The sequence below is a fragment of the Elephas maximus genome, chromosome 2 (assembly GCF_024166365.1).
Source record: "Elephas maximus indicus isolate mEleMax1 chromosome 2, mEleMax1 primary haplotype, whole genome shotgun sequence".
In the NCBI taxonomy this organism is placed as follows: domain Eukaryota; kingdom Metazoa; phylum Chordata; class Mammalia; order Proboscidea; family Elephantidae; genus Elephas; species Elephas maximus.
Window position 1 is genome coordinate 19,294,938 of NC_064820.1, and position 27,112 is coordinate 19,322,049.

The window sequence follows — 27,112 nt, forward strand, 5'->3', positions numbered from 1 at the left end:
CTGACTTCAGTGGCAGTTCTCGGAGCGCATGTAATGGTACGGGTTGGTGCACGGTAGCTTGGATGGCGATTTGAAATCACAATTGGTTTACATTTAACATTGTCCTGAATGATTTATTTTAGCTGATTGCAAAAGAGATGAATGTAAATTTCTCTACATATGAATGATTTTTTTTATTAACTTTTATCGAACTTCAAGTGAACGTTTACAAATCAAGTCAAACTGTCACAGATAAGTTTATATACACCTTACTCCATACTCCCACTTGCTCTCCCCTAATGAGTCAGCCCTTCCAGTCTCTCCTGCCAATTTTGCCAGCTTCCAACTCTCTCTATCCTCCCATCCCCCCTCCAGACAGGAGATGCCAACACAGTCTCAAGGGTCCACCTGATACAAGTACCTCACTCTTCATCAGCATCTCTCTCCTACCCACTGTCCAGTCCCTTCCATGTCTGATGAGTTGTCTTCGGGAATGGTTCCTGTCCTGGGCCAACAGAAGGTTTGGGGACCATGACCGCAGGGATTCCTCTAGTCTCAGTCAGACCATTAAGTATGGTCTTTTTGTGAGAATTTGGGGTCTGCATCCCACTGATCTCCTGCTCCCTCAGGGGTTCTCTGTTGTGCTCCCTGTCAGGGCAGTCATCTGTTGTGGCCGGGCACCATCTAGTTCTTCTGGTCTCAGGATGATGTAGGTCTCTGGTTCATGTGGCCCTTTCTGTCTCTTGGGCTCTTAGTTATCCTATGACCTTGGTGTTCTTCATTCTCCTTTGATCCAGGTGGGTTGAGACCAATTGATGCATCTTAGATGGCTGCTTGTTAGCATTTAAGACTCCAGACGCCACATTTCAAAGTGGGATGCAGAATGTTTTCATAATAGAATTATTTTGCCAATTGACTTAGAAGTCCGCTTAAACCATGGTCCCGAAACCCCTGCCCTTGCTCCGCTGACCTTTGAAGCATTCAGTTTATCCCAGAAACTTCTTTGCTTTTGGTCCAGTCCAGTTGAGCTGACCTTCCATGTACTGAGTATTGTCCTTCCCTTCACCTAAAGCAGTTCTTATCTACTAACTAATCAGTAAAAAACCCTCTCCCACCCTCCCTCCCTCCCCCACTCATAACCACAAAAGAATGTGTTCTTCTCAGTTTATACTATTTCTGAAGATCTTATAATAGTGGTCTTATACAATATTTGTCCTTTTGCCTCTGACTAATTTCACTGAGCATAATGCCTTCCAGGTTCCTCCATGTTATGAAAAGTTTCATAGATTCATCACTGTTCTTTATCGATGCGTAGTATTCCATTGTGTGAATATACCACAATTTATTTAACCATTCATCCATTGATGGACATCTTGGTTGCTTCCAGCTTTTTGCTATTGTAAACAGAGCTGCAATAAACATGGGTGTGCATATATCTGTTTGTGTGAAGGCTCTTATTTCTCTAGGGTATATTCCGAGGAGTGGGATTTCTGGGTTGTATGGATAGTTCTATTTCTAACTTTTTAAGAAAATGCCAGATAGATTTCCAAAGTGGTTGTACCATTTTACATTCCCACCAGCAGTGTATAAGAGTTCCAATCTCTCCGCAGCCTCTCCAGCATTTATTATTTTGTGCTTTTTGGATTAATGCCAGCCTTGTTGGAGTGAGATGGAATCTCATCGTGGTTTTAATTTGCATTTTTCTAATGGCTAATTATCAAGAGCATTTTCTCATGTATCTGTTAGCTGCCTGAATATCTTCTTTAGTGAAGTGCGTGTTCATATCCTTTGCCCACTTCTTGATTGGGTTGTTTGTCTTTTTGTGGTTGAGTTTTGACAGAATCATATAGATTTTAGAGATCAGGCGCTGGTCGGAGATGTCATAGCTGAAAATTCTTTCCCAGTCTGTAGGTGGTCTTTTTACTCTTTTGGTGAAGTCTTTAGATGAGCATAGGTGTTTGATTTTTAGGAGCTCCCAGTTATCTGGTTTCTCTTCGTCATTTTTGGTAATGTTTTGTATTCTGTTCATGCCCTGTATTAGGGCTCCTAGGGTTGTCCCTATTTTTTCTTCCATGATCTTTATCGTTTTAGTCTTTATGTTTAGGTCTTTGATCCACTTGGAGTTAGTTTTTGTGCATGGTGTGAGGTATGGGTCCTGTTTCATTTTTTTGCAGATGGATATCCAGTTATGCCAGCACCATTTGTTAAAAAGACTATCTTTTCCCCAATTAACTGACACTGGGCCTTTGTCAAATATCAGCTGCTCATATGTGGATGGATTTATATCTGGGTTCTCAATTCTGTTCCATTGGTCTATGTGTCTGTTGTTGTACCAGTACCAGGCTGTTTTGACTACTGTGGCTGTATAATAGGTTCCAAAATCACGTAGAGTGAGGCCTCCCACTTTCGTCTTCTTTTTCAGTAATGCTTTGCTTATCCGAGGCTTCTCTCCCTTCCGTATGAAGTTGGTGATTTGTTTCTCCATCACATTAAAAAATGACATTGGAATTTGGATCGGAAGTGCATTGTATGTATAGATGGCTTTTGGTAGAATAGACATTTTTACTATATTAAGTCTTCCTATCCATAAGCAAGGTATGTTTTTCAACTTACGTAGGTCCTTTTTAGTTTCTTGTAGTAGTACTTTGTAGTTTTCTTTGTATAGGTCTTTTACATCTTTGGTAAGATTTATTCCTAAGTATTTTATCTTCTTGGGGGCTACTATGAATGGTATTGATTTGGTTATTTCCTCTTCGATGTTCTTTTTGTTGATGTAGAGGAATCCAAGTGATTTTTGTATGTTTATCTTATAACCTGAGACTCTGCCAAACTCTTCTATTAGTTTCAGTAGTTTTCTGGAGGATTCCTTAGGGTTTTCTGTGTGTAAGATCATGTCATCTGCAAATAGAGAGAATTTTACTTCCTCCTTGCCAATCCGGATGCCCTTTATTTCTTTGTCTAGCCTAATTGCTCTGGCTAGGACCTCTAGCACGATGTTGAATAAGAGTGGTGATAAAGGGCATCCTTGTCTGATTCCCGTTCTCAAGGGAAATGCTTTCAGGCTCTCTCCATTTACAGTGATGTTGGCTGTTGGCTTTGCATAAAACCTTTATTATGTTGGGGAATTTTCCTTCAATTCCTATTTTGGTGAGAGTTTTTATCATAAATGGGTGTTGGACTTTGTCAAATGCCTTTTCTGCATCAATTGATAAGATCATGTGGTTTTTGTCTTTTGTTTTATTTATATGGTGGGTTACATTAATGGTTTTTCTAATATTAAACCAGCCCTGCATACCTGGTATAAATCCCATTGGTCATGGTGGATTAATTTTTTGATATGTTGTTGAATTCTATTGGCTAGAATTTTGTTGAGGATTTTTGCATCTATGTTCATGAGGGATATAGGTCTGTAATTTTCTTTTTTTGTGATGTCTTTACCTGGTTTTGGTATCAGGGAAATGGTGGCTTCATAGAATGAGTTAGGTAGTATTCTGTCATTTTCTATGCTTTGAAATACCTTTAGTAGTAGTGGTATTAACTCTTCTCTGAAAGTCTGGTAGAACTCTGCAGTAAAGCCATCCGAGCCAGGGCTTTTTTTTGTTGGGAGTTTTTTGATTACCGTTTCAATCTCTTTTTTTGTTATGGGTCTGTTTAGTTGTTCTACTTCTGATTGTGTTAGTTTAGGTAGGTAGTGTTTTTCTAGGAATTCATCCATTTCTTCTAGGTTTGCAAATTTGTTAGAGTACAATTTTTCGTAATAATCTGATATGATTCTTTTGATTTCAGTTGGGTCTGTTGTGATGTGGCCCATCTCTTTTCTTATTCGGGTTATTTGTTTCCTTTCCTGTATTTCTTTAGTCAGTCTAGCCAATGGTTTATCAATTTTGTTAATTTTTTCGAAGAACCAGCTTTTGGCTTTGTTAATTCTTTCAATTGTTTTTCTGTTCTCTAATTCATTTAGTCCAGCTCTAATTTTTATTATTTGTTTTCTTCTGGTGCCTGATGGATTCTTTTGTTGCTCACTTTCTATTTATTCAAGTTGTAGGGACAGTTCTCTGATTTTGGCTCTTTATTCTTTTTGTATGTGTGCATTTATCGATATAAATTAGCCTCTGAGCACTGCTTTTGCTGTGTCCCAGAGGTTTTGATAGGAAGTATTTTCATTCTCGTTGCATTCTATGAATTTCCTTATTCCCTCCTTAATGTCTTCTATAACCCAGTCTTTTTTCAGGAGGGTATTGTTCAGTTTCCAAATATTTGATTTCTTTTCCCTAATTTTTCTGTTATTGATTTCCACTTTTATGGCGTTGTGGTCTGAGAAGATGCTTTGTAATATTTCGATGTTTTGGATTCTGCAAAGGTTTGTTTTATGACCTAATATGTGGTCTATTCTAGAGAATGTTCCATGTGCGCTAGAAAAAAAAGTATACTTTGCAGCAGTTGGGTGGAGAGTTCTGTATAAGTCAATGAGGTCAAGTTGGTTGGTTGTCGTAATTAGGTCTTCTGTGTCTCTATTGAGCTTCTTACTGGATGTCCTGTCCTTCTCCGAAAGTGGTGTGTTGAAGTCTCCTGCTGTAATTGTGGAGGTGTCTATCTCACTTTTCAGTTCTGTTAAAATTTGATTTATGTATCTTGCAGCCCTGTCATTGGGTGCATAAATATTTAATATGTTATATCTTCCTGGTCAATTGTCCCTTTTATCATTATGTAGTGTCCTTCTTTATCCGTTGCGGTGGATTTAAGTTTAAAGACTATTTTGTCAGAAATTAATATTGCTACTCCTGCTCTTTTTTGCTTATTGTTTGCTTGATATATTTTTTTCCATCCTTTGAGTTTTAGTTTGTTTGTGTCTCTAAGTCTAAGGTGTGTCTCTTGTAGGCAGCATATAGACGGATTGTGTTTCTTTATCCAGTCTGAGACTCTCTGTCTCTTTATTGGTGCATTTAGTCCACTTACATTCAGCGTAATTATAGATAAGTATGTGTTTAGTGTTGTCATTTTGATGCCTTTTTATGTGTGTTGTTGACAATTTCATTTTTCCACTTACTTTTTTGTGCTGAGACTTTTTTCTTTGTAAATTGTGTGTTCCTCATTTTCATAGTATTTGACTTTATGTTTCCTGAGTCGTTACATTTTTCTTGGTTTTTATTTTGAGTTATGGAGTTGGTATACCTCTTTGTGGTTGCCTTAATATTTACCCCTATTTTTCTAAGTAAAAACCTAACTTGTATTGTCCTATATCACCTTGTATCCCTCTCCATATGGCAGTTCTATGCCACCTGTATTTAGTCCCTCTTTTTGATTATTGTGATCTTTTACATATTGACTTCAATGATTCCCTGTTTTGAGCATTTTTTTTTTTAATTAATCTTATTTGGTTTTGTGATTTCCCTATTTGAGTTGATATCAGGATGTTCTGTTCTGTGACCTTGTGTTGTGCTGGTATCTGATATTATTGGTTTTCTGACCAAACAATTTCCTTTAGTATTTCTTGTAGCTTTGATTTGGTTTTTGCAAATTCTCTAAGCTTGTGTTTATCTGTAAATATCTTAATTTCACCTTCATATTTCAGAGAGAGTTTTGCTGGATATATGATCCTTGGCTGGCAGTTTTTCTCCTTCAGTGCTCTGTATATGTCATCCCATTGCCTTCTTGCCTGCATGGTTTCTGCTGAGTAGTCTGAACTTATTCTTATTGATTCTCCCTTGTAGGAGACCTTTCTTTTATTCCTGGCTGCTTTAAAATTTTCTCTTTATCTTTGGTTTTGGCAAGTTTGATGATAATATGTCTTGGTGTTTTTCTTTTTGGATCAATCTTAAATGGGGTTCGATGAGCATCTTGGATAGATATCCTTTCGTCTTTCATGATGTCAGGGAAGTTTTCTGTCAGCAGATCTTCAACTATTTTCTCTGTGTTTTCTGTCCTCCCTCCCTGTTCTGGGACTCCAATCACACGCAAGTTATCCTTCTCGATAGAGTCCCACATGATTCTTAAGGTTTCTTCATTTTTTTGATTCTTTTATCTAATTTTTTTTCAGCTATGTTGGTATTAATTCCCTGGTCCTCCAGATTTCCCACTCTGCATTCTAATTGCTCGAGTCTGCTCCTCTGACTTCCTATTGTGTTGTCTAATTCTGTAATTTTTATTGTTAATCTTTTGGATTTCTACATGCTGTCTCTCTACGGATTCTTGCAACTTATTAATTTTTCCACTATGTTCTTGAATAATCTTTTTGAGTTCTTCAACTGTTTTATCAGTGTGTTCCTTGGCTTTTTCTGCAGATTGCCTTATTTCATTTCTGAGGTCATCCCTGATGTCTTGAAGCATTCTGTAAATTAGTTTTTTATATTCTGTATCTGATAATTCCAGGATTGTATCTTCATTTGGGAAAGATTTTGATTCTTTTGTTTGGGGGGTTGTAGAAGCAGTCATGGTCTGCTGCTTTATGTGGTTTGATATCGACTGCTGTCTCCGAGCCATCACTAAGATGTTGTAGTGATTTATTCTATATTTGCTCACTGAGTCTTATCTAGTTTTGTTTTCTTTCAATATACGTGGATGGGTTACTAGATTGTGCTATCTTGATTGTTGTAGCCCTTGACTTACTTATGACCTATTACCAGCTGGTTTGGCCTTTACCAGATATATATGCCTGAGTCCATTCACTGTTCTTGAGTAGAATCTGATTTTGGGTCATCAAGTGTGTGATGCACCCTATCACCTATCCACCTTGAGAAGTAGTGGTGATAGTTGTGTGCACCAGATTCCAGTAGCAGCTGGGGTTCACACTCCAGAGGGGGCAGGATGCTGACAGGCTTCCCCCAAGTGTCAGTGAGGTAGGTGGGTCTCTATTCCTAAAGCACCTTGGTGGGTGGGCTCTGCAGCTGTACCTTAGTCCCCCAATGCAAGTACCTCTACAGATTGGTAGGTGTCACCCTCCTTAGACCCCTAAGGCGGGAGGCTAGGTGGTCTGGGGGGAGCTTCAGCCCTCAGTTCCCTGTTGTGGGTCAGTGAGGGCTCTGTTGAATACGCAAAGATATCGGAACTGGGAAACTTGTCTTTCCAGTAAATCCGCTAAAAAAAATGCAGTCAGATCCCTATTAGAAATGCCTTTGCATTATAATAGCCACCTTGTTCCCTGTAGGGATGAAAGTCCGAGACTGTGGATCACATATGCTTGGCTGAAGCTGGTTCTGTGTTTTTAGTACAATTAGGGAAGGATTTTTGGTCCCTGGGCTTTTTGTGGTTGCTTCTGTCAGGCCAGAAGAATGGGTTAGAAAAAGACCAAAAAAAAAGGGAAAAGAAGAACCACAGAGCAGTTCTCCCTCTGGCTCAGGAAATTCCAATGTTAATGAAGCCGCCTGGGAAGGGGAGGGGAGGGTTCAGAAAAACAGGAGAGAGTAACACCCCAGAATATAGACAAAGTTATTTATCTTGCTTGGGATGACTATTTTATCTGAGATTCTCGAGGGGCGTGTTGCCTATGTGTTCTGGCTGGGTAGAGATTGCCCCCAAGGGTCAGATCAGCAGAAGCCGCGGTCAGTTCCTCTGCTGCCAGTCCAAAGCCCAGCGTCAAGGTTCCCCAGCTGGGACGCTGCACTCCCGGCTCCAAAACCAGTTGCTGCCTCCCGGGGACTTCTCCTCCCGCCAGCCGCGTCGCCGCGCTGCCCGCGCGGACCGGCTGGGCCCCCTCCCGGGGTCAGTTCAGGGGGGTAGGGCTGCGCCCCGTGTTTGTGCCATCACAGGATGTTGTGTTCAGCTCCCCTGCACCCAGTCCTAAGTCCAGCACCAAGGTTACCTGACTGGGATGCTGGCTCCAGGCTCCAAAAACAGTCTCTGCTTCCCCGTAGTTGTTCGTTCTCTGTCTCTGTCACTCAGGTCAACTCTTTAAATCTGTGTTTGTTGGTCAGAGTTCATAGATTGTCATGTGTGTAATCGATTCACTTGTTTTTCCGAGTCTTTGTTGCAAGAGGGATCCGAGGTAGCGTCTACCTAATCAGCCGTCTTGGCCCCCCTCTCTCTACATATGAATGATTTTAAATGCAGTATGTATACCACTTCGAATAGAAAATCACATACCCCAAAAAGGCCACTGCTGTTCAGTCAATTTTGACTCTTAGCAACCCTGTAGGACAGAGTAGAACTGCCCCATAGGGTTTCCAAGGAGCACCTGGTGGATTCAAACTGCCAACCTTTTGGATAGCAGTCAAGTGCTTAACCACTGTGCCACCAGGCTCCAAAAATCACATACCAAGCTTAAATGATGTTTGTAATTATGTGTTTCCAATCAAGTCAAGACATTGATTGTATACCTGCTATGCACCATGAACTGTGCCAGGTGCTGCCAGGACAGAAATACAGTCTTAGTTTACAAGGAATTTTAGCCTCAATATTAGGCATATCACTCATCTGTTGCCACAGTAATGCTGTCTAACAATTAATCCCCAAACTTGATGGCTTAAAGAATTAGTGCATCTATGGTTCATCAAAGCAAAGACGTCACCTTGAGGACTAAGGCGCGCCTGACCCAAGCCGTGGTATTTTCAATCTCCTCATGTGCATGCTAAAGCTGGACAATGAATAAGGAAGGCCAAAGAATCAATGCCTTTGAATTAGGATGTTAGTGAAGAATATTGAATACACCATGGACTGCCAGAAGAACGAACAAATCTGTCTTGAAAGAAGTACAGCCAGGATGCTCCTTAGAAGCAAGGATGGGTAGCTTATGTCTCACGTATTTTGGACATGTTATCAAGAGGGACCAGTACCTGGAGAAGGACTTCATGTTTGGTAAAGTGGAAGGTCACTGAAAAAGAGGAAGACCCACAACAAGATGGACTGGTGCAATGGCTACAATGGGCTCAAATATAGCAACGATTATGAGGATGGTGCAGGATGGCACAGCGTTTCTTTCTGTTGTACCTGAGGTTATTATGAGTTGGAACTGACTCAAGGGCACCTACCAGCAACAACAACATGGTTCATGTAAGGAGTCTTGGTGGTGCAACAGTTAAGTGATTGACTACTTATGGTAAGGTTAGGGGTTGGACCCTCCTAGCAGCTCCATGAGAGAAAAGACCTGGCAACCTGCTGTCATAAAGATTACACCCTAGGAAGCCACAGGGGGCAGTTCTACTCTATCACACATGGTCTCTATGAGTCAAAACCACCTCGACAGTACACAACAACAACATGGTTCATCTGGAGGCCCTGGATGGTGCAGAAGGTTAATGCACTCAGCTGCTAACCAAAAAGTTGGAGGTTCAAGTCCACCCAGAGATGTCAGAAGAAAGACCTGATGATATATTTCTGAAAGATCAGCCATTGACAACTGTATGGAGTGTGTTCTACTCTTACACACATGGGGTTGGCGTGAGTTGTGATCGACCCAATGGCAGCTGGAATGGTTCATCTAGGTGTTAGCTGTTCCAAGCTGGACTTGGTTGAACTTGGCTCTAAGTTGCAGATTGGGGCCAGGTAGGCTACAATTATCACCCATTATCCTCTAACCAGTGGGCTAGCCACGTATTTTCTCCTCATCCCGATGGTAGAAGCACAACAGCTTTGGTCACGTCATGCACCCTAACATCCCAGTGGACAAATGAAGTGAAATGGCTGAGTCCTACATCACTGGGGTGAGGAAATATACTCTGCCTCTAGAAGGAACTGCAAAGTGACATGGCAAAGGATGAGGGGATACAGGAGGGATGCAAAATTGAAACAAATAATGTAATTAACCATGTTAAAAAACAAAAATTGTTGTTGTTGAGTCAATTTCAACTCACTGCAACCCCATACGGAAGCCCTGTGAGGCAGTTCTACTCTGTCCTATAGGGTCACTATGAGTCAGAATAGAATACACATAGTATAATATATAATATTGTTATACTATATATTATACACTATAATTGTTGTTGTTGTTGTTGTTGTTGTTAGGCTCCGTTGAGTCAGTTCCGACTCACAGCAACCCTTCGTACAACAGAACAAAACACTGCCCGGTCCTGTACCATCCTCACAATCATTGCTACCCTTGAGCCCCTTGTTGCAGCCACTGTGTCAATCCATCTCCATGAGGGTCTTCCTCTTTTTGCTGACCTTCTACTTTACCAAGCATGATGTACAACAGAACAAAACACTGCCCGGTCCTGTACCATCCTCACAATCATTGCTACCCTTGAGCCCCTTGTTGCAGCCACTGTGTCAATCCATCTCCATGAGGGTCTTCCTCTTTTTGCTGACCTTCTACTTTACCAAGCATGATGTCCTTCTCCAGGGACTGGTCCCTCCTGATAACTTGTCCAAAGTATGTGAGACATATACTATAACAACTAAAAAAAAAAAAAAAAATTATAATATATACAGTTAAACCTGCAAAAGTCTGAACTTGTGGAAGACAGAAACCTGTCAAAGAAGGAAAAAGCAAATATTTTCCACTAAGAAAGAGCAATAGAAAAGTGGTAAGACGACAACCTGTAAAAAGGCAGAAAGCTTGCAAGACACGGGAAAACAAGGCAGTCCTGTCATTCCTACTCTCACAGTTTTCACTGTATAATATAGAGAGAGAAACCAAACAGAGAGAGAGCCATTTGAGACAAACACACTTCTTGAAGTGGTATTCTAAAGAATTCTTAATTCCTCATAAGGTGAAAAACCCCTTGTGTCCTCCTCAGCAAGGGATCTTTTTGTTCAGAGGAATAAACTATGACTCAAATTATGCAAATGCAAAGCAGGGAGGTGTGTTGTTAATAAGAAGGAAAAATAAGTACTCCCCCCGACCCCCGCCCCCGCCCCCGATAGCTAAGGACTGGAAATACCATCTGAAGTGCCAGGGAGGTTCTGGGGTACTGTTATCAAAAGAGAGGGGGCCAGATGCTGGGCAGGAGAGGACAAGTAACAGCAGATGTTCCCTGCACCCACTTACTGTCTTCCTCTCTTCTGGTACTTGTCCCCTTCACCTTCAGATGAAACATAATCATCTGCCTAATGAAAATGTAATTGCTGTTGTTGCAAGGTCCCATCGAGTCGGTTGCAACTCAGAGCAACCTTGTGCACAACAGAACGAAACACTGCCCAGTCCTGTACCATCCACACGATCGTAGCTGTGTTTGAGCTCATTGTTGCAGCCACTGTGTTAATCCATCTGCTTGAGGGTCTTCCTCTTTTCCTCTGACCTTCTACTTTACCAAGCATGATGTGCTCCTCCAGAGGACTGGTCCCTCTTGATAACATGTCCAAAGATTGTGAGACGAAGTCTGGCCATCCTCGCTTTTAAGGAGCATTCTGGTTGTACTTCTTCCAAGGCAGATTTGTTCATTCTTCTGGCTGTCCCTGGTATACTCAATATTCTTCACCAACACCATAATTCTAAGGCATCGATTTTTCTGCGGTCTCCCTTATTCATTGTCCAGCTTTCACATGCATATGAAGCGATTGAAAACACTATGGCTTGGGTCAAGCGCAACTTAGTCCTTAAAGTGACACCTATGTTTAACATTTTAAGGAGTGTTTTTTGCAGGAGATTTGCCTAATGTAATTAGGAAGTTACATCCGTTTGTGTATATATTAGGTTACTTGCCCAAAATAGAAATAAGAAACTTTGAAGTCGTGCTCTTTGGATGATCCACCATTAATGTAGGTTAGAGCTCGGCAAACTATGGCCCCAGGGCCAGCTCCACCTGGCCCAGTTTTAGAAACCAAGCCACACCCATTTGTTTGCATATTGTTTGTGACTGCTTTTGCACATGGAGATATTGTAACAGCCTGAGACTTCCAGTCCCCTCAGTTTGGGGCAACAGGTTTTGGGTTGCACCACAATGGCTGAGGGGTCCTGGTGGTGCAGTTGTTAAGAGCTCGGCTGCTAACCGAAAGGCTGGTGATTCCAACCCACCAGCCACCCTGAGGAAGAAAGATGTGGCAGTCTGCCTCTGTGAAGATTACGGCCTCGGAAACCCTATGAGGCAGTTCTACTCTGTCTTACACGGTCGCTATGAGTCGGAATGGACTCGAGGGCAGCGGGTTTGGTTTTTGGTTTGGTGTAGATGAAGGAGTTCCTGGGGAGTGCAAACGGGTAAGTGCTGGGCTACTAACCGAAAGGTTGGCAGCTCAAATCCACCCAGAAGTACTTCAGAAGAAAGGGCTGGCAATCTGCTTCCAAAAGGTCACAGCCATGAAAACTCAATGGAAGGCAGCTCTATTCTGCAACACAATGGGTCTCTGTGAGTCAGAATGGACCTGATGGCAATGGGTTTGGGTTTGGTTTTGGGGAGATTTGGTGTAGACAAGAGGACTACTGGGATGGGTAAAATTTGCGTTGGGCTTCTGCCTCTGATGATGTGTTCAGCAGGAGCCTGCCTGGATGAGTTTCGGTGGGAAGGGAGTGCTACCCACTATGGACCTCTCCTCTGGGAAACCCCTGCCTCCTGGCTCTCAGGGCTCTGATAAGGCCTGCGTTAACCCTTCTTCTCTGTCCTTTGCCAGACTCCGACCTGAGCATGCGCACACTGAGCACGCCCAGCCCCGCCCTGATATGTCCTCCGAATCTGCCCGGCTTTCAGAATGGAAGGGGCTCGTCCACCTCCTCGTCCTCCATCACTGGGGAGACCGTGGCCATGGTCCACTCCCCGCCCCCGACCCGCCTCACCCACCCGCTCATCCGGCTGGCCTCCAGGCCGCAGAAGGAGCAGGCCAGCATAGACCGGCTCCCGGACCACTCCATGGTCCACGTCTTCTCCTTCCTGCCCACCAACCAGCTGTGCCGCTGCGCCCGCGTGTGCCGCCGCTGGTACAACCTGGCCTGGGACCCCCGGCTCTGGAGGACTATCCGCCTGACGGGCGAGACCATCCACGTGGACCGCGCCCTCAAGGTGCTGACCCGCAGGCTCTGCCAGGACACCCCCAACGTCTGTCTCATGCTGGAAACGGTGATCGTCAGTGGCTGCAGGCGGCTCACAGACCGAGGGCTTTACACCATTGCCCAGTGCTGCCCCGAACTGAGGCGACTGGAGGTCTCAGGCTGTTACAATATCTCCAATGAGGCGGTCTTTGATGTGGTGTCGCTCTGCCCCAACCTGGAGCACCTGGATGTATCAGGTAAATGGAATGGTACCGTCAGTGGCCTTCCCAATGCGCCACCCCAAAGCGGTGGTCGGCCGTGGCCAGCACCTGCGAGTCCCCTTCAGGCACAGCCATTAGGGATGGAGGGTGGGGGCGGGGGGAGGCTGAGTCTTCCAGACAAACTGTCCCTATGCAGTCATGACGTTGGAAGGCAGATGTATCTTGTCATGAAATAACGTCAACTTCCTGGAGGAACTACGGCCACCATTTGCTGGTAGTTCACGCTGGTATGATTTTTAAATGTATATTTCCTTTCCAGGAGCCCCTGTGCACAATGGTTAAGTGCTGGGCTGCTAATGGAAAGGTTGGTGGTCGGAACCCACCTAACAAGACCTGACAATCTGCTCCTATACAGATTGCAGCCTAGAAAACACTACGGGGAGTTCTACTCTGTCACACGGGGTCGCTATGAGTCGGAATTGACTCCGAGACACCCAACTACAACACTAACGTTTCCTTCCATGACCTTCACAGTCATTTGGGAGCAATCAGAGATAACAAGGACCAAATATCTAATCACAGATAGCTGGATGCAAACCTCCAACCCACACCTGGTTTACAAACTGCACTTATTTATGGCCAGTCATTATTGTTCTATGCAGCCCGCCCCAGAGCTATATCTAAGCTGTAATGACTACCTGTGTGTTCTGCGCTGAGGGTCTCACTCTGCCCACTGTGGTTGCTAAAACATCAGATGTGGGCTATGTCATTTTTTTTTTTTTTTGGTAGGGGGGCATTGTTTTTGTTCATGCCTTTGTGTGTGTGCGCACCATTTTTTGTTTGCCATTTTGGTAATACTGATACAGTCCATCATGGTGAAGTGTCTCTTTATATTTCACGCCACCCTCTCCACCCTGAGTTAATGTAGTATCTTAAGCACAAATATCAATTACATAGTGCAAGGGCAGCTCTTGGAGTTGAACCATATCCTCTTAAAAATCGAAGGCAATCTCAGCATGGCTGCTGTGCTTGAAAACCTCGCCGAGGCAGGAAGAGTTAAAGCCCAGACTCGTAGTTTGGCGCCAGACAGGGATCTGTAAGGACTAACAGCCTTTCTTTATCTCATCCGCTGCCCAATCAAAGGACGAACACTTGAGAGGTAAACTGTGTGAGATGCATCAGAGAGTTTAAGAAATGAACAGCGTGAGCGCAGCTTGGGGACTGTTGGGGAGGGTTCCAGAAGTAAGAGCCACTCTGACAGGCGAATAAACAGAATTCGGGATTTGCAAGCGTCTGAGGTAAATGATACCCTCCAACAAAATCTGAGGTGAGGTAAAGCTCAAGCTCTCAGCCTGCTCTCGCTTTCAAAAGCCAACATCTGAAAATATTTCAGATGACAGTCCATCGTTTTTGGCAGATCTTTTTTCTTGTTGAAAAGCAGCTCTTTGCTCCCCTAACTTCAGCTGGCTTCCTGACAAAACCGTAGTCACTGTATGTTCAGTGAGTCATGAGCAGCTGCTGGCATAAAGAAGCAGAAAACCAGGAGGTTTTCTTAACATTTTTTCCTCCAGGGAATTCTGGAACAAGAAAGTGTGAGGTGGTGGAAGCTAGCTCCAAAACTTTGTGATGTGGGACCATTCACAGCTTTTCTAGATGTGTTTCCTCTCAGGCAAAAGGAAAAAAAAAAGATTCTGAGCATCACAGGCCTATGTTACAAACACCGTATTTCATTTTCTCTACTCAGATACAGAAAATGATTTCTTCTGGAGCCCCGTCTTTGCTAAAGGGGCTTTCCATGCACCTTTATTACTGACTGCACAGAAATTATGCCCTGTCTTTCGGGGTCTTCTGAAATTCAGAAATACAGACACCTCGTTGGCTGGCTGGGTATAGAAATTCTTGGGCTTCTACCCTGAGTAAGGGGATCCTCGTTGGCCCCTGAAATTACTTAAGCCTTCGTGACCTTCCTCTATGTCAACCTGACTAATTTCCAGGTTCAGATACATTAGTGCTGCTTCCTCACGTGCCCAAGGGCCCCTGCAATCTGATGTACATAGAGACGCAGGTAGCTCAGCAAGTAAAACCACGGTACCCCAGACACTGCAGAGATTTTTAGCTACATGAACTTGGAAGACTCAACACAACATAAAAAAAAAAAAAAGGCTGCCATCAAGTTGATTCCAACTCATGGCGACCCCGTGTATGCCAGAGTAGAACTGGGCTCCATTGGGTTGCCAATGGCTGATTTTTCAAGAGTAGATGGACAGGTCTTTCTTTTGAGGTACCTCTTAGTAGACTTGAACCTCCAGCCTTTCATTTAGCAGCCAAGCACTTAACCACTTATTTGCACCTCCCAGGGGACTCCCAAGAGGACATTATCACCACCTCTGCAAGGTGGTCACCAGTCTCTAGAAAATCTGAAAATTGTTGTACTGATACAGAGTGAGGCCAGAGGGCTGCCAGAATGGTATTACCAAAGCCTTGTTCACCATGGTTTTTCCAGCTGGCCATTGATAGTGCCCATTTTCTCAATGACAGTAAACCTGGCTTGGAAATCTCATCTGCTGGTCTAGGGCTTAATTCCCCTGGAGGATTTGACAGTCCCTGTCCCATGAAACTCCCTGTCCCATCCCAATGATGCAGAAAACTGCCTGTCTTGAGCACTATCTTTTCAAGACATTGAAAATGACTGGAACTAGCAGTTGTGTTTGATCATTGTCACATATTATTACTCTCTAATAGTGTATTTAAACATCAATGGAATACATTGAATTCATCCAACTTCAGAATATAAAATATAATTATTGTCTGTTTATTATTCCAAGCAAATTACAAATGAAATTGCTTCAAAGGGGTCCCCCAAAACTGGAAACCCAGGAATCACCCTTGCCTCTCTTCCTAATCTCCAGTTTCAGAGCAGCAGGACTCCTTCAGTAACCAGAGTTAATCCCCTCTCCTCTACCTGCCTGCCTAAATTCACACCTTCACTAACCAGTCTCCTTCACCCATCCCTTTAAACCCACCCTCCACACAGCTAATCTCCCAGGGATACTTTACAACTATAAGTCTGACCATTGACTCTCCTACATAAAATCTCCAGTGGCTCCCATTGCCTACAGGAAAAATTCAAGTTCCTCAAAGGAGCACGTGAGACCCTTCCTGAGCTGCCCTTCCCAGGTTCAAATCTCACCCTCTCCTATATATACTTCCAGTAGACCACTTGTATTTCCCCAAAGGCATCCTGCCTGTACCCGCTGTGATGTGTGGGGACCTCCCTGGCTTGGTGTACCCTTCACTCCTCCTTCCGCCTCCCAGCTTCTTAACAAATATCTCGTTGCTCAAGCCCCAGTCCAAGCATCACCCAAGTAAGCCTTCCCAGCTTCACCCCAACAAGCTGTTTCTTCCTGGGTGTTGGCCTTTTGAGCACAGACAAGTAGCATATGGCTGGGTTTTGCATCGAGTACATGTATTACATGTATATTTCCAGGTTCTTTTCTCTCAATTCATTATGAGCTTTGTAAGGAAAAAAATGAGGCATATTTTATCTTTGCACTTTATGATACTGTAATTATAAACAGAGGTGTTTTAGAGCCCTAAATAGTCATCTTGCACTCTAAAAGATTCAGTATTGCCATTGTTTAATGCCCTAAGCAAGCATTTAGGAAGCTAAAGTACAGTGATTAAAATGTCCTCATTAGTAAAAATGGGGTGGTTGGAAGATTTAATACACGTTACGTCTTCTCTCGTGTGCTCTGCTGAGAAACACATAGTAAGCACACAATAAATCATAGTTGCTGTGGTCATTGTGAAATTCTCATTGTTATTAACAAGTTTGGAAGTCATTAGTTGGTCTTTGTTCACTTAACCCAAAGACAGTAGAGCTATCAGTCCAATAATGAGAGGAAGTGAGGGGCAGTGATAGTTCAGTGATAGGATTGCCGCCTTCCACGCAGGAGACTCAGGTTTGATTCCCGGCCAATGCATGTCACGCACAGCCACCTCCCGTCTGTCAGTGGAGACTTGTGTGTTGCTGTGATGCGAACAGGTTTCACTGGAGAGCCCTGTGGATTACAGCAGTCTAGCCCAGTGTGAATGGGGTCACCATGTGCCTGGGCTGACCCAATAGCAGCTAACAACAAGAAGAAGAAGTGGTGATGAAAAGTACCTTTGTGGAATCTGAACCAAATCTCGAATTAAAGAAACCCAACAAGTTTCATTAACCCACACTGTCCACTCCCTACTGAGTAATATTCATAGTCCTTACCCGGTTGTTAAGACAGGCCACCCATTATCTTACCCCAACAGACCATTCCTGTCAAGTCAGCTCTGACTCATAGCAACCCCATGCACAACAGAACGAAACACTGTCCAAGCCGGCAGCATCCTCACAACTGTTGTTAGGCTCGAGCCCATTGTTGCAGACACTGTGTCAATCCATCTCATTGAGGCTCTTCCTCTTTTTTGCTGACCCTCTACTTTACCAAGCATGATGTCCTTCTTCAGGGACTGATCCCTCCTGATGACACGTCCAAAGTACGTGAAACATGGTCTCACCATCCTTGCTTCCAAGGAGCATTCTGTTTGTACTTCTTCCAAGACAGATTTGTTCATTCTTTTGGCAGCCCATGGTATATCCAGTATTCAAAATCAAGTTATATATTTCCCTGGACCAAATATAGCATCCTTCCTACAGTGCAGCAGAGCAATATTTTGCTAGATATTAAAAAAAAAAAAAAAAAGGAATCTTGAACTAAAGGTTGAGAAAGAGAAGCTGGCACGAGATCTTGGAAAACAAAATGCCTTCCCAGGCGTCACCGATGGAGAGCCACTAATGTAGATATATAAATTCAGGAATCGCCTTTGTAAGATACACGGGATTATAGTCAGCCTAAAGAAAGAAAGTCAACACAAAGCTCAGGTGGAAGGGTACTAACCACCTTCCAAGGAGCCTAGTGGCACAGTGGTTAAGTGCTGGGCTGCTTACTGAAAGGTTGACAATTCGAAACCAACACCTGCTCTGCAGGAGAGAGATGTGTCAGTCCTCTTCTATACAGATTACAGCCTTGGAAGCCGTGTGGGGCAGTTCTACTCTGTGCTATAGGGTCGCTATGAGTCAGAGTCAACTCAACGGATTTGGGTTTTTAACCACCTCCCACAAATGCAGTATCACAGAGCTCATTGGAGCTGTGTGGGTGGCCTCTAAGAAGTCGCATCTTTGTTCTCCAGCATTGAATTATAAGTTGTACTCCTGCATTTCCTACTTATTTATTTCTTACTTTAATTCTTTGACTTGGTAGCACCTGGGCTTTTTAACCTCATTATTCCCAGGGCCTGAATTTTATAAGAGTTTCCTGGGCAGCCTGCCAAGAAGTGAGAGGAAAGGCCTCGTTAGCACTATTGTGAGGCTGCTTAGAAGCCATGGATCCTGTGTTGAACAGCCAGGGTGCAGGGGGCCTGAAGTGAGGCACCTGCTTTAGAACTGCCAGAGAGATCTGAGAAGAGCAGCAAGAAGGATGAAGGCATAGCCAAGCCATGTAGTGGAATGAAATACATACAAATATACATTTATTTCTATAATACATATTGACACAGGTATATTTAGTATTTATTTATATTTACGTCTTATAAATGTACTGTTGTTGTTAGCTGCCTGTCAAGTTGGCCACCAACGCATGGTGACCCCGTGCACAACAGAACAAAACACTTTCGAGTCCTGTACCATCCTCATGATCAGTTGAGGATCAAACTATTAGCTGATTTTCAGAAGTAGATTGCCAGGCCTTTCTTCCTAAAATATACTATAACTATTTGTATATTATATAAATATAGCATACCAAAAACCAAACCGAGTGCCGTCAAGTCAATTTCGACTCATAGCGACCCTATAGGATAGAGTAGAACTGCCCTATAGAGTTTCCAAGGAACACCTGGCGGATTTGAACTGCCAACCCTTTGCTTAGCAGCCATAGCACTTAACCACTACACCACCAGGGTTTCCTATAGCATACCATTAAATGAAATACACCATGAAATTAATTTTGCATATATTATATTTATGCCCACACTATACTTCTAGTGAAATAAAGGTTAGAGACAGTGTTTAACTGGCTTCTAAAGATGTCTGCCTGGGCATTAATTTCCATGTCTATAAAATGGGTTAAGAATAAGATAAGAAAATATTTATAAAAGCCCTCTGAAAACTGCATAACCAAACTAAATCCATTGCTGTAGTCGATTCCGACTCATAGCAACCCTATAAGACAAAGCAGAACTGCCCCATAGACTTTCCAAGGCTGTGATCTTCATGGAAACATACTGCCACATCTTTCTCCCATGGAGAGGCTGGTAGGTTCCAACCGCCAACCTTTTGGTTAGCAGCTGAGTGCTTTAACCACTGTGCTACCAGGGCTCCTGGTAAACTGCATGGTTCAACAAAAATATAATACATTTTAATTAACTATAAAATATGACAATGGTTTTCAATGTACGCATAGTAACCCCGTTGCCATCGAGTCAACTCGGACTCAGCGATCCTCTAAGACAGAGCAGAACTGCCCCACAGGGTTTCCAAGAAGTGGCTGGTAGATTCAAACTGCTGATCTTTTGGTTAGCAGCTGAGCTCTCAACCACTGCACCACCAGGACTGCTCACATAGTGCAGCCAGGGTCAACATCCTGAAGGCAGTCGTATGGTGGAAGTTGGATTGTCCCACCTGGTCCTCCTCTAATCAGTTGCCATAGAGCCGATTGTAACTCATGGCAACCCTGATTGTGTCACAGTAGAACTGTGCTCCGTAGGGTTTTCAATGACCGATTTTTTTTTTTCAGAGGCACATCACTAGGCCTTTCTTTCAACGTGCCTCTAGATGGACTCTAACCTTTCAGTTAGCGGACAACCACATTGACCGTTAGCACCACCCAGCAACCCCCAGGTCCTAGAGAAGACACTGTACCTGCCATAAATCATTCATTCACTCTCTCAACAAATACTTAGTAAGCGCCAGCTGTGAACGAGGCCTGAGGGATATAGCTGTGAATGGTCCAGCATCTCTTTTCTCGGAAGCGTACATTCTAGAGTGAAGAGGCAGCAAATACCTGAGTGAAAAAACATGTGTGTAATATCAGAGTGCTGAGGAGTGATGGAACATGGGGGAGTAAGGGACAGGATGTTAACTTATATAGGGTGCTCAGGGAAGAACTGTGCTGTAAACTGCCACTTGCTCAGAGACCCACAGAAAGTGACCGAGGGTGCCATGTGATGACTGTGGACGCCTTTTCAATGCTGGAGTGTTTGAGAAACAGCCAGAAAGCCAGTGTGGCCAGAGCAGAAGGATTCAGAGGTGAGGTCAGAGAGGATGGATGTGGGCAAATCCTGACGGTCTTTGGAGGCCCCACTGTTGTTGAGTGCTGTGGAGTCAATTTGGACTCCTGGTGACCCCATGTGGGCAGAGGAGAACTACCCCATAGGGTTTCCTAGGCTTTACTAGACTTTAGAACTTACACTTGGAGTGAAATGGGAGCCACTGGAAGGCCTTGAGCAGTGAAATGACCTGATACCAGTTACCGTTTCCGGGTTCCTCTAGCATCTGTGTGGGGGCAAGGGCAGGGCTGGAAGACTGGTTGAGGGCCTATCACAGATCCAGTGAGGGTTGAACTGAGTCCCAGATGATCACCTTGTTAGAGCGATAACACACGTCTTTCCCATAGAGCTTGCAAAGCTCATATCCGCGATCTCCCTGCATCTCCAGTACGTCCCATCTTCATTGTATGTTGTTATTAGGTGCCACCGAGTCGATTTCAACTCATAGCAACCGCATGCAACAGAGTAGAACCAACTGCCCCAGAGGGTTTTCTTGGCTGTAATATTTACGGGAGCAAATTGTCAGGTCTTTCTCCTGCAGTGCCATTGGGTAGGTTCCAACCACCAACCTTTCAGTTAGCAGCCAAGCGCTTAAGCTTTTGCGTCCCCAGGGCTTCTTTTTTTCATTATGTAAAACAAACAAACCCGTTGCTGTCCAGTCGATTCTGACTCATAGCGACCCTGGAGGACAGAGTAGAACCACCCCATAGAGTTTCCAAGGAGTGCTTGGTGGATTTGAACTGCTGAACTTTTGGTTAGCAGCCACAGCTCTTAACCACTACGCCACCAGGGTTTCCTTTCATTATATAGGCATGCCAAAAAAACAAAGGAAACAGAACCCACTGCCATCAATTTCGACTCATGGGGACCCCATGTGCTACAAAGTAGAACTGCTCCACAGAGGGTTTTTTTGGCTGTAATTTACGAAAGAAGATTGCCAGGCCTGTCTTTCGAGGCTCCCCCGGATTGAGTTCAAACTGCCAACCTTGGTTAGTAGTCAGTGTGAAAACCATTTGCACCACGAGGAACCTCAAAGGCATGCCAGCTATTTCCATTTCATGGAGGAGAACCTTGAGACTCAGAGAAGTTGAGCTCCTGCCTAAGGCAATAAAAATTAGACCTGAGCCAGGTGTGACTCCCAACCCAGTGTTCTTTCTGCCACATCAAACTCATGTCCCTAGACTTCTCTTTGCCATCTCACTTGTCTGGACTAGGGAGTGTCAGAACTAATCTTTACTGAGTTTATGGAACTTCCCAGCCTCAGGGCTAGATAGTACACACATTGGCTCATTTTCATCTTCACACCTACCTTTTTGGGGAATGTGATCATACCCATTTTAAGACAAAGGCAATACTCAGAAAGTATGAATTTGCCCAGTGTCAGGCAACTAGTAATAGACAGGAATTGGCGCCACAGTCTTTCTGATTGGAATACCCATGAAATTCCTTCAACCCAGATAAGCAAACTCTTTAACCAATCGCATGAACATGGAGAACCCATTCCTGCCTTCCTTCTCAGTAAGGACCAAGACCGGAGGTAACGTCGCCGGCAGGCCAGGGGGGTGGGAGGGTGGCCCCGTTCTCAGCAGGGACTCTAAGCTTGTGTTCTGTCTCTCTGTGTAGGGTGCTCCAAAGTGACCTGCATCAGCCTGACCCGGGAGGCCTCCATTAAACTGTCCCCCTTGCATGGCAAACAGATTTCCATCCGCTACCTGGACATGACGGACTGCTTCGTGCTGGAGGACGAAGGCCTGCACACCATCGCCGCGCACTGCACACAGCTCACCCACCTGTACCTGCGCCGCTGCGTGCGCCTCACCGACGAGGGCCTCCGCTACCTGACGATCTACTGCCCTTCCATCAAGGAGCTGAGCGTCAGCGACTGCCGCTTTGTCAGCGACTTCGGCCTGCGGGAGATCGCCAAGCTAGAGGGCCGCCTGCGCTACCTGAGCATCGCGCACTGCGGCCGCGTCACGGACGTGGGCATCCGCTACATCGCCAAGTACTGCGGCAAGCTGCGCTACCTCAACGCGAGGGGCTGCGAGGGCATCACGGACCACGGCGTGGAGTACCTCGCCAAGAACTGCGCCAAACTCAAATCCCTGGACATCGGCAAATGCCCTTTGGTCTCCGACACCGGCCTGGAGTGCCTGGCCCTGAACTGCTTCAACCTCAAGCGACTCAGCCTCAAGTCCTGCGAGAGCATCACGGGCCAGGGCCTGCAGATCGTGGCTGCCAACTGCTTCGACCTGCAGATGCTGAACGTCCAGGACTGCGAGGTCTCAGTGGAGGCCCTGCGGTTTGTGAAACGCCACTGCAAGCGGTGCGTGATAGAGCACACCAACCCTGCCTTCTTCTGAAGGGACTGCTTGCACCTGTCCTCGTGTTCACCCAAATGCGAACAAAGCAAAATGGTAAAAGAAAAAAAAAAAAAAAAGCAGCCTATGTAAGCACAGGACACCCACTCATAACAGCTATTCCTTCCAGGAAGGTTTGGGAATCTTGGTTTTTGATTGTTTTGTTTGTTGGTTTTTGTTTTCCTAATTTCTCATGGGCAACAAAGGTTAAAGAAGAAAAAAATATATATACATTCCTGTTACAGTAAACAAACGTTCTTAGGAATACAGGCTTTTTGGTTTTTGGCTTTTTTTTTTTTTTTTTCCTTATTTCTCTTAGGCAACAGAAGTCCAAGAAGGGGGGGAGGGGAATACACATTCCTATTTCAGTAAATAGTATTTTGGGGGGGATCAGGGCATTTGTAGGCAGTTTCCTTCCTACACACTCAGCTGCTAACCAAAAGGTTGGAGGTTTGAGTCCATGCAGAGGTACCTCAGAAGAAAGGCCTGGCAATCTACTTCCTCAAAAATCAGCCATTGAAAACCCTATGGAACACAGTTCTGCTCTGACACACATGAGGTCACCGTGAGTTGGAATCAGCCATAACTGGTTTATTTCCCTCTCGCAAAAGGTGGACCTGAGCAGTCTAGTTACAGTGTCGTTCTAGCCTACACACCCACAGACCTCCACACCCCAAACCTCCTTTCAACAGTCAATAACAGAACATCAGAATAATGATGCTGTCTGGATCTCCTCCTCTTTAAACTGCTTAATTGGCCCAAAACACCCTCTTCAGTCCCACCCCTGAGCAAATTCTTGTTCCATAAATGCCAGTCACTTTATACACACAAAGTGTCTTTCCAACCTTTTGGAAGACTGCCGAGAGCAGCATGATGGAGAAGGAGCCCTGCATTCTTCTCCCAGCTCTGCCACTGACTAGCTGTGTGACCTTGGGCGGTACCCTTCACTCTCTGAGCTTCAGCTTCCGGCCCTGAATCAGAGGTCCTGCAGCTCTAGGATTTGCCCGTTTTAGAATCAAGGGATCTGAGATGCCCATAAATAGAAGCACACTGACCTAAAGGAATCGACCTCTCCCAAGAGTGCTGATTCTGTGCCTGGGCCATGCTTCTGGGAGATTTTGAGGTGCCAGCATAAGTGCACAAAGTGTCCTGTATGCCCTCTTGCCCCAATCCAAGCATCACCCACATCCCCGATTCTTGGGGGGTCCATCTGTTGCACATCATCTCGTGCCCTGCTGGATGCTGGGGTACCCCTGCACAAGTACTTTCAGCATTACCCCACTCCACTGCGTCTTAGGAAGGCTCCAGAATTCCTGGTCACAGCAGAGCCCAGAGCCCACAATCAGGTTGCCCTTTCAGGTATTTTCAGATGGAGGCAAGACCCTCATACTTTTTAATGAGCAAGCAAGGCCCCAGTACATTCATGTCCCCAAAGGTTTGCTCATCCTCCTTTGTGCACACGTGGAGTGCGTCAGGCATCAGGCATCTCTATCTTCCTGCCGGCCACAGGTGCCTGGACTGTCTGCCCTTCCGCTCGCATTTCTACTTGCCTCATCTATTTATTTCTTTATGTGTTCCATCTTCATCCCATGAAGCCTCTTGGGGTTCCATTTGTAAGTGTTTAATTGTGCAAATTACCACTTTGTGCACCTCCCTTTGTGGCTGTCTGCATGTTTTCCTCCAAAGAATGCCAAGCCAACTTGCAGATGTTTAAATGCTGTCAGCTCAAAATGCCGGACAAATAGGAGGCAGACCACCAACCACGCTCTTGGGATAGAACATTACAATGATTACCAAATACAGATTTCTGTTGGTCCCTATTTGGATAGAAATCCATTTGCAAACTTCAACCATATGAAATCAGGACACCAGAAGAAATTCCATTGCTCATTTGGATGAAATTCAGTTGCCTTTTGCTAATAGACATATCACCTTCCCCAGATTATTTTCTGGTCAAGCCCCTCCTTCATCACTCTTAGAAGTGCTCCTTCATTTCCTTCTCAAAGGGTCCACCTTGCAAACCCTGCACCTCTGCTCTCCCAGCCAAGCACACTGGTATATTTCAGATCAGGCCCCCACCCTGCTCGACAACTGCACCCCCACTGTAGGCTCCATGCACCCCCTTTGTCTTGTGTTGGGAGGAAGGAGTTAGGCTGAGGTGGTGTCCTTCATGTATCATGTGAAACATGGCCTCATGTACGATCAACATCATCATCAACTTAGACATGCAATCAACGCCCTGTGCCATGGGGGAAAATGAATCGTTTGACTGGGAACAGAGTCTAGAGAGGGCCACTGTCTAGATAGCCTTTTCTAGAGTTTAGCAATGGGAAGGAGGTGGAAGGTGCAATTGCCCTGCTCTGACTTGTGACCCTGTTTAAAGTGTCTGGATTCCAGGGTCCTAAAGGATTGGCCCTAACCTAATCCTTGGCATCAGGGTCTTCCAAGTGAGCTGTTTTAAGACTCCCCGAATGAGAAGGGAGATGCAGAACAGCTCCCAAAACAGAGAGTGGGCTTCCCGTTATGAATATCTCTATTACCACCACTTGACCACATCAGCTGAGCTATCTTCCAAACATCAGACAAAGCGGACTTTTCACATTGATTGCCCAGCCCTCCTGTCTTTTCCAGAGTCTTCCCTCCTCCCAGTCTTCTCTTCATCCATTCTGCTTCCCTGGGAGTATGGATCTATGACAGAGGTTGCTGGGGAAACAGCTCAGCAGATTTTTAGAGACCAAGCAAAAGGCCTCACTGGGAAATTTATCTTTTGGAAAACATTGCTTCCTTTCTGGCTCTGCTGAATTGAATGCGCATTGTTTTTTTAATTCTAGTGTTCAAATCACTGCGTGCTGTATGACTCTAGAAAGCCTTAATTTACTACCACCAAGAAATAAAGCAATATGTTGGTAATCAGGCTAAGCTTCATTTAATACTCTTGGCAGATGAGAGTGGTGTTCAGTGGGGACGCTCACGTGTTAATAAGAAACCTACTTGATGTTGAACGACAGAGCAAGTCAGCTTGTGCACCTAATGCCCCTTTAAAGCCTCATCCATGGTTTTGTCATTTCTCTTGGCCAAATGACTTTGGCTTCAAAGGAGCAGGTAAGTGAAAAAACATTACCTTTACAATTTTATTGAGGTCCTCAACCCCTTAACCCAAACCTTGGGACCACATGTATTTAGGAATTCATAGTTTTTCATATTTGTGGAAGGTATATATGATGTGGTGTGCCTGAGTGGAGCAAATGGCTAAGCCCTCGGCTATTAATCGGAAGGTTAGCAATTTGAACCCACCCAGAGGTGCCTCAGAAGAAAGGCCTGGTGATCTTCAGAAACCTCACAGCCTTGAAAACCCTATGTAGCACAGTTTTATGCTTCACACCTAGGGTCACTGTGAGTCAGAATCAACTCCATGGCAGACAGCTAACAACAAGAACAACATGATAGGCTTGGGGTGAATGCGAAACAATGTCCTCATCCTAAAGGAACTCAGATCAAACAATTATAACATCGTGGAAACCCTGGTGGCGTAGCAGTTAAAATGCTACGGCTGCTAACCAAAGGGTCGGCAGTTCGAATCCACCAGGCACTCCCTGGAAACTCTGTGGGGCATTCTATTCTGTCTTATAGGGTCGCTATGAGTCGGAATTGATGGCACCGGGTTTTGGTTTGATGTGGTATAATGAGTGAGAGGGGGTAACCGGTTTTTGTTTGTTTTTTATATGTATATATGATGTACTTTCTAATACCTTTCTAGTACCTACAGCAGAGTCTGAGACAGTTCCTCTTAATCAAACACATTAATATTTCTGGAGCAATCAATATAAATAGTCCCCCTATGGAAGATTCTTACACACTATAACAGCCTTGCATCAGTTCAGGTAAGATTTTTGCCACCAAATTAATTTATCCCAGCCATAATAAAAACATGAATATTTCTGAATTTCATAATGACGGATAATTGTGGACCAAATGAAGAGGAAAATACATGCCACATAAAGATTGCCAAGGAACAGAGGACCAGAAGCTAAGTAGAAAAAAGAACCCTTCCCTAGAGCCAAGAGAAAAAGAAAGCCTTCTCCTAGAGCCATCACACTGAGTTTGGATTTCTTGCCTCCTGAAATATGAAAAGATAAATTTCTGTTTGTTAAAGGCTCCCAAGTCTGCGAGAGCCAAAGTACAACCTTGAGTATATCCCACCTAAATTTAGAGACCATCTCAAGAATAGCCACCACATGTTTGTCAGTTTGTCATACTGTGGTTTCTTGCATGTTGCTGTGATGCTGGAAACTGTGCCACCAGTATTTCAAATACCAGCAGGGTCACCCATGGTGGACAGATGTCAGTAGAGCTTCCAGACTAAG

The 27,112-nt window shown here is 44.5% G+C and overlaps 1 protein-coding gene across 1 annotated transcript in view; it reads left to right on the forward strand.

Moving 5' to 3' along the window:
- FBXL7 (F-box and leucine rich repeat protein 7) overlaps positions 1 to 26,468 on the forward strand; it is a 516,642-nt gene extending 490,174 nt beyond the window's left edge. The window contains exons 3-4 of the mRNA XM_049861349.1: positions 12,457 to 13,068; positions 22,015 to 26,468. Coding sequence (XP_049717306.1) covers positions 12,457 to 13,068; positions 22,015 to 22,751 — 1,349 coding nt within the window. The 3' untranslated portion in view covers positions 22,752 to 26,468. The remainder of the gene's footprint in view (positions 1 to 12,456; positions 13,069 to 22,014) is intronic.
- The last annotated feature ends 644 nt before the right edge of the window (positions 26,469 to 27,112 follow it).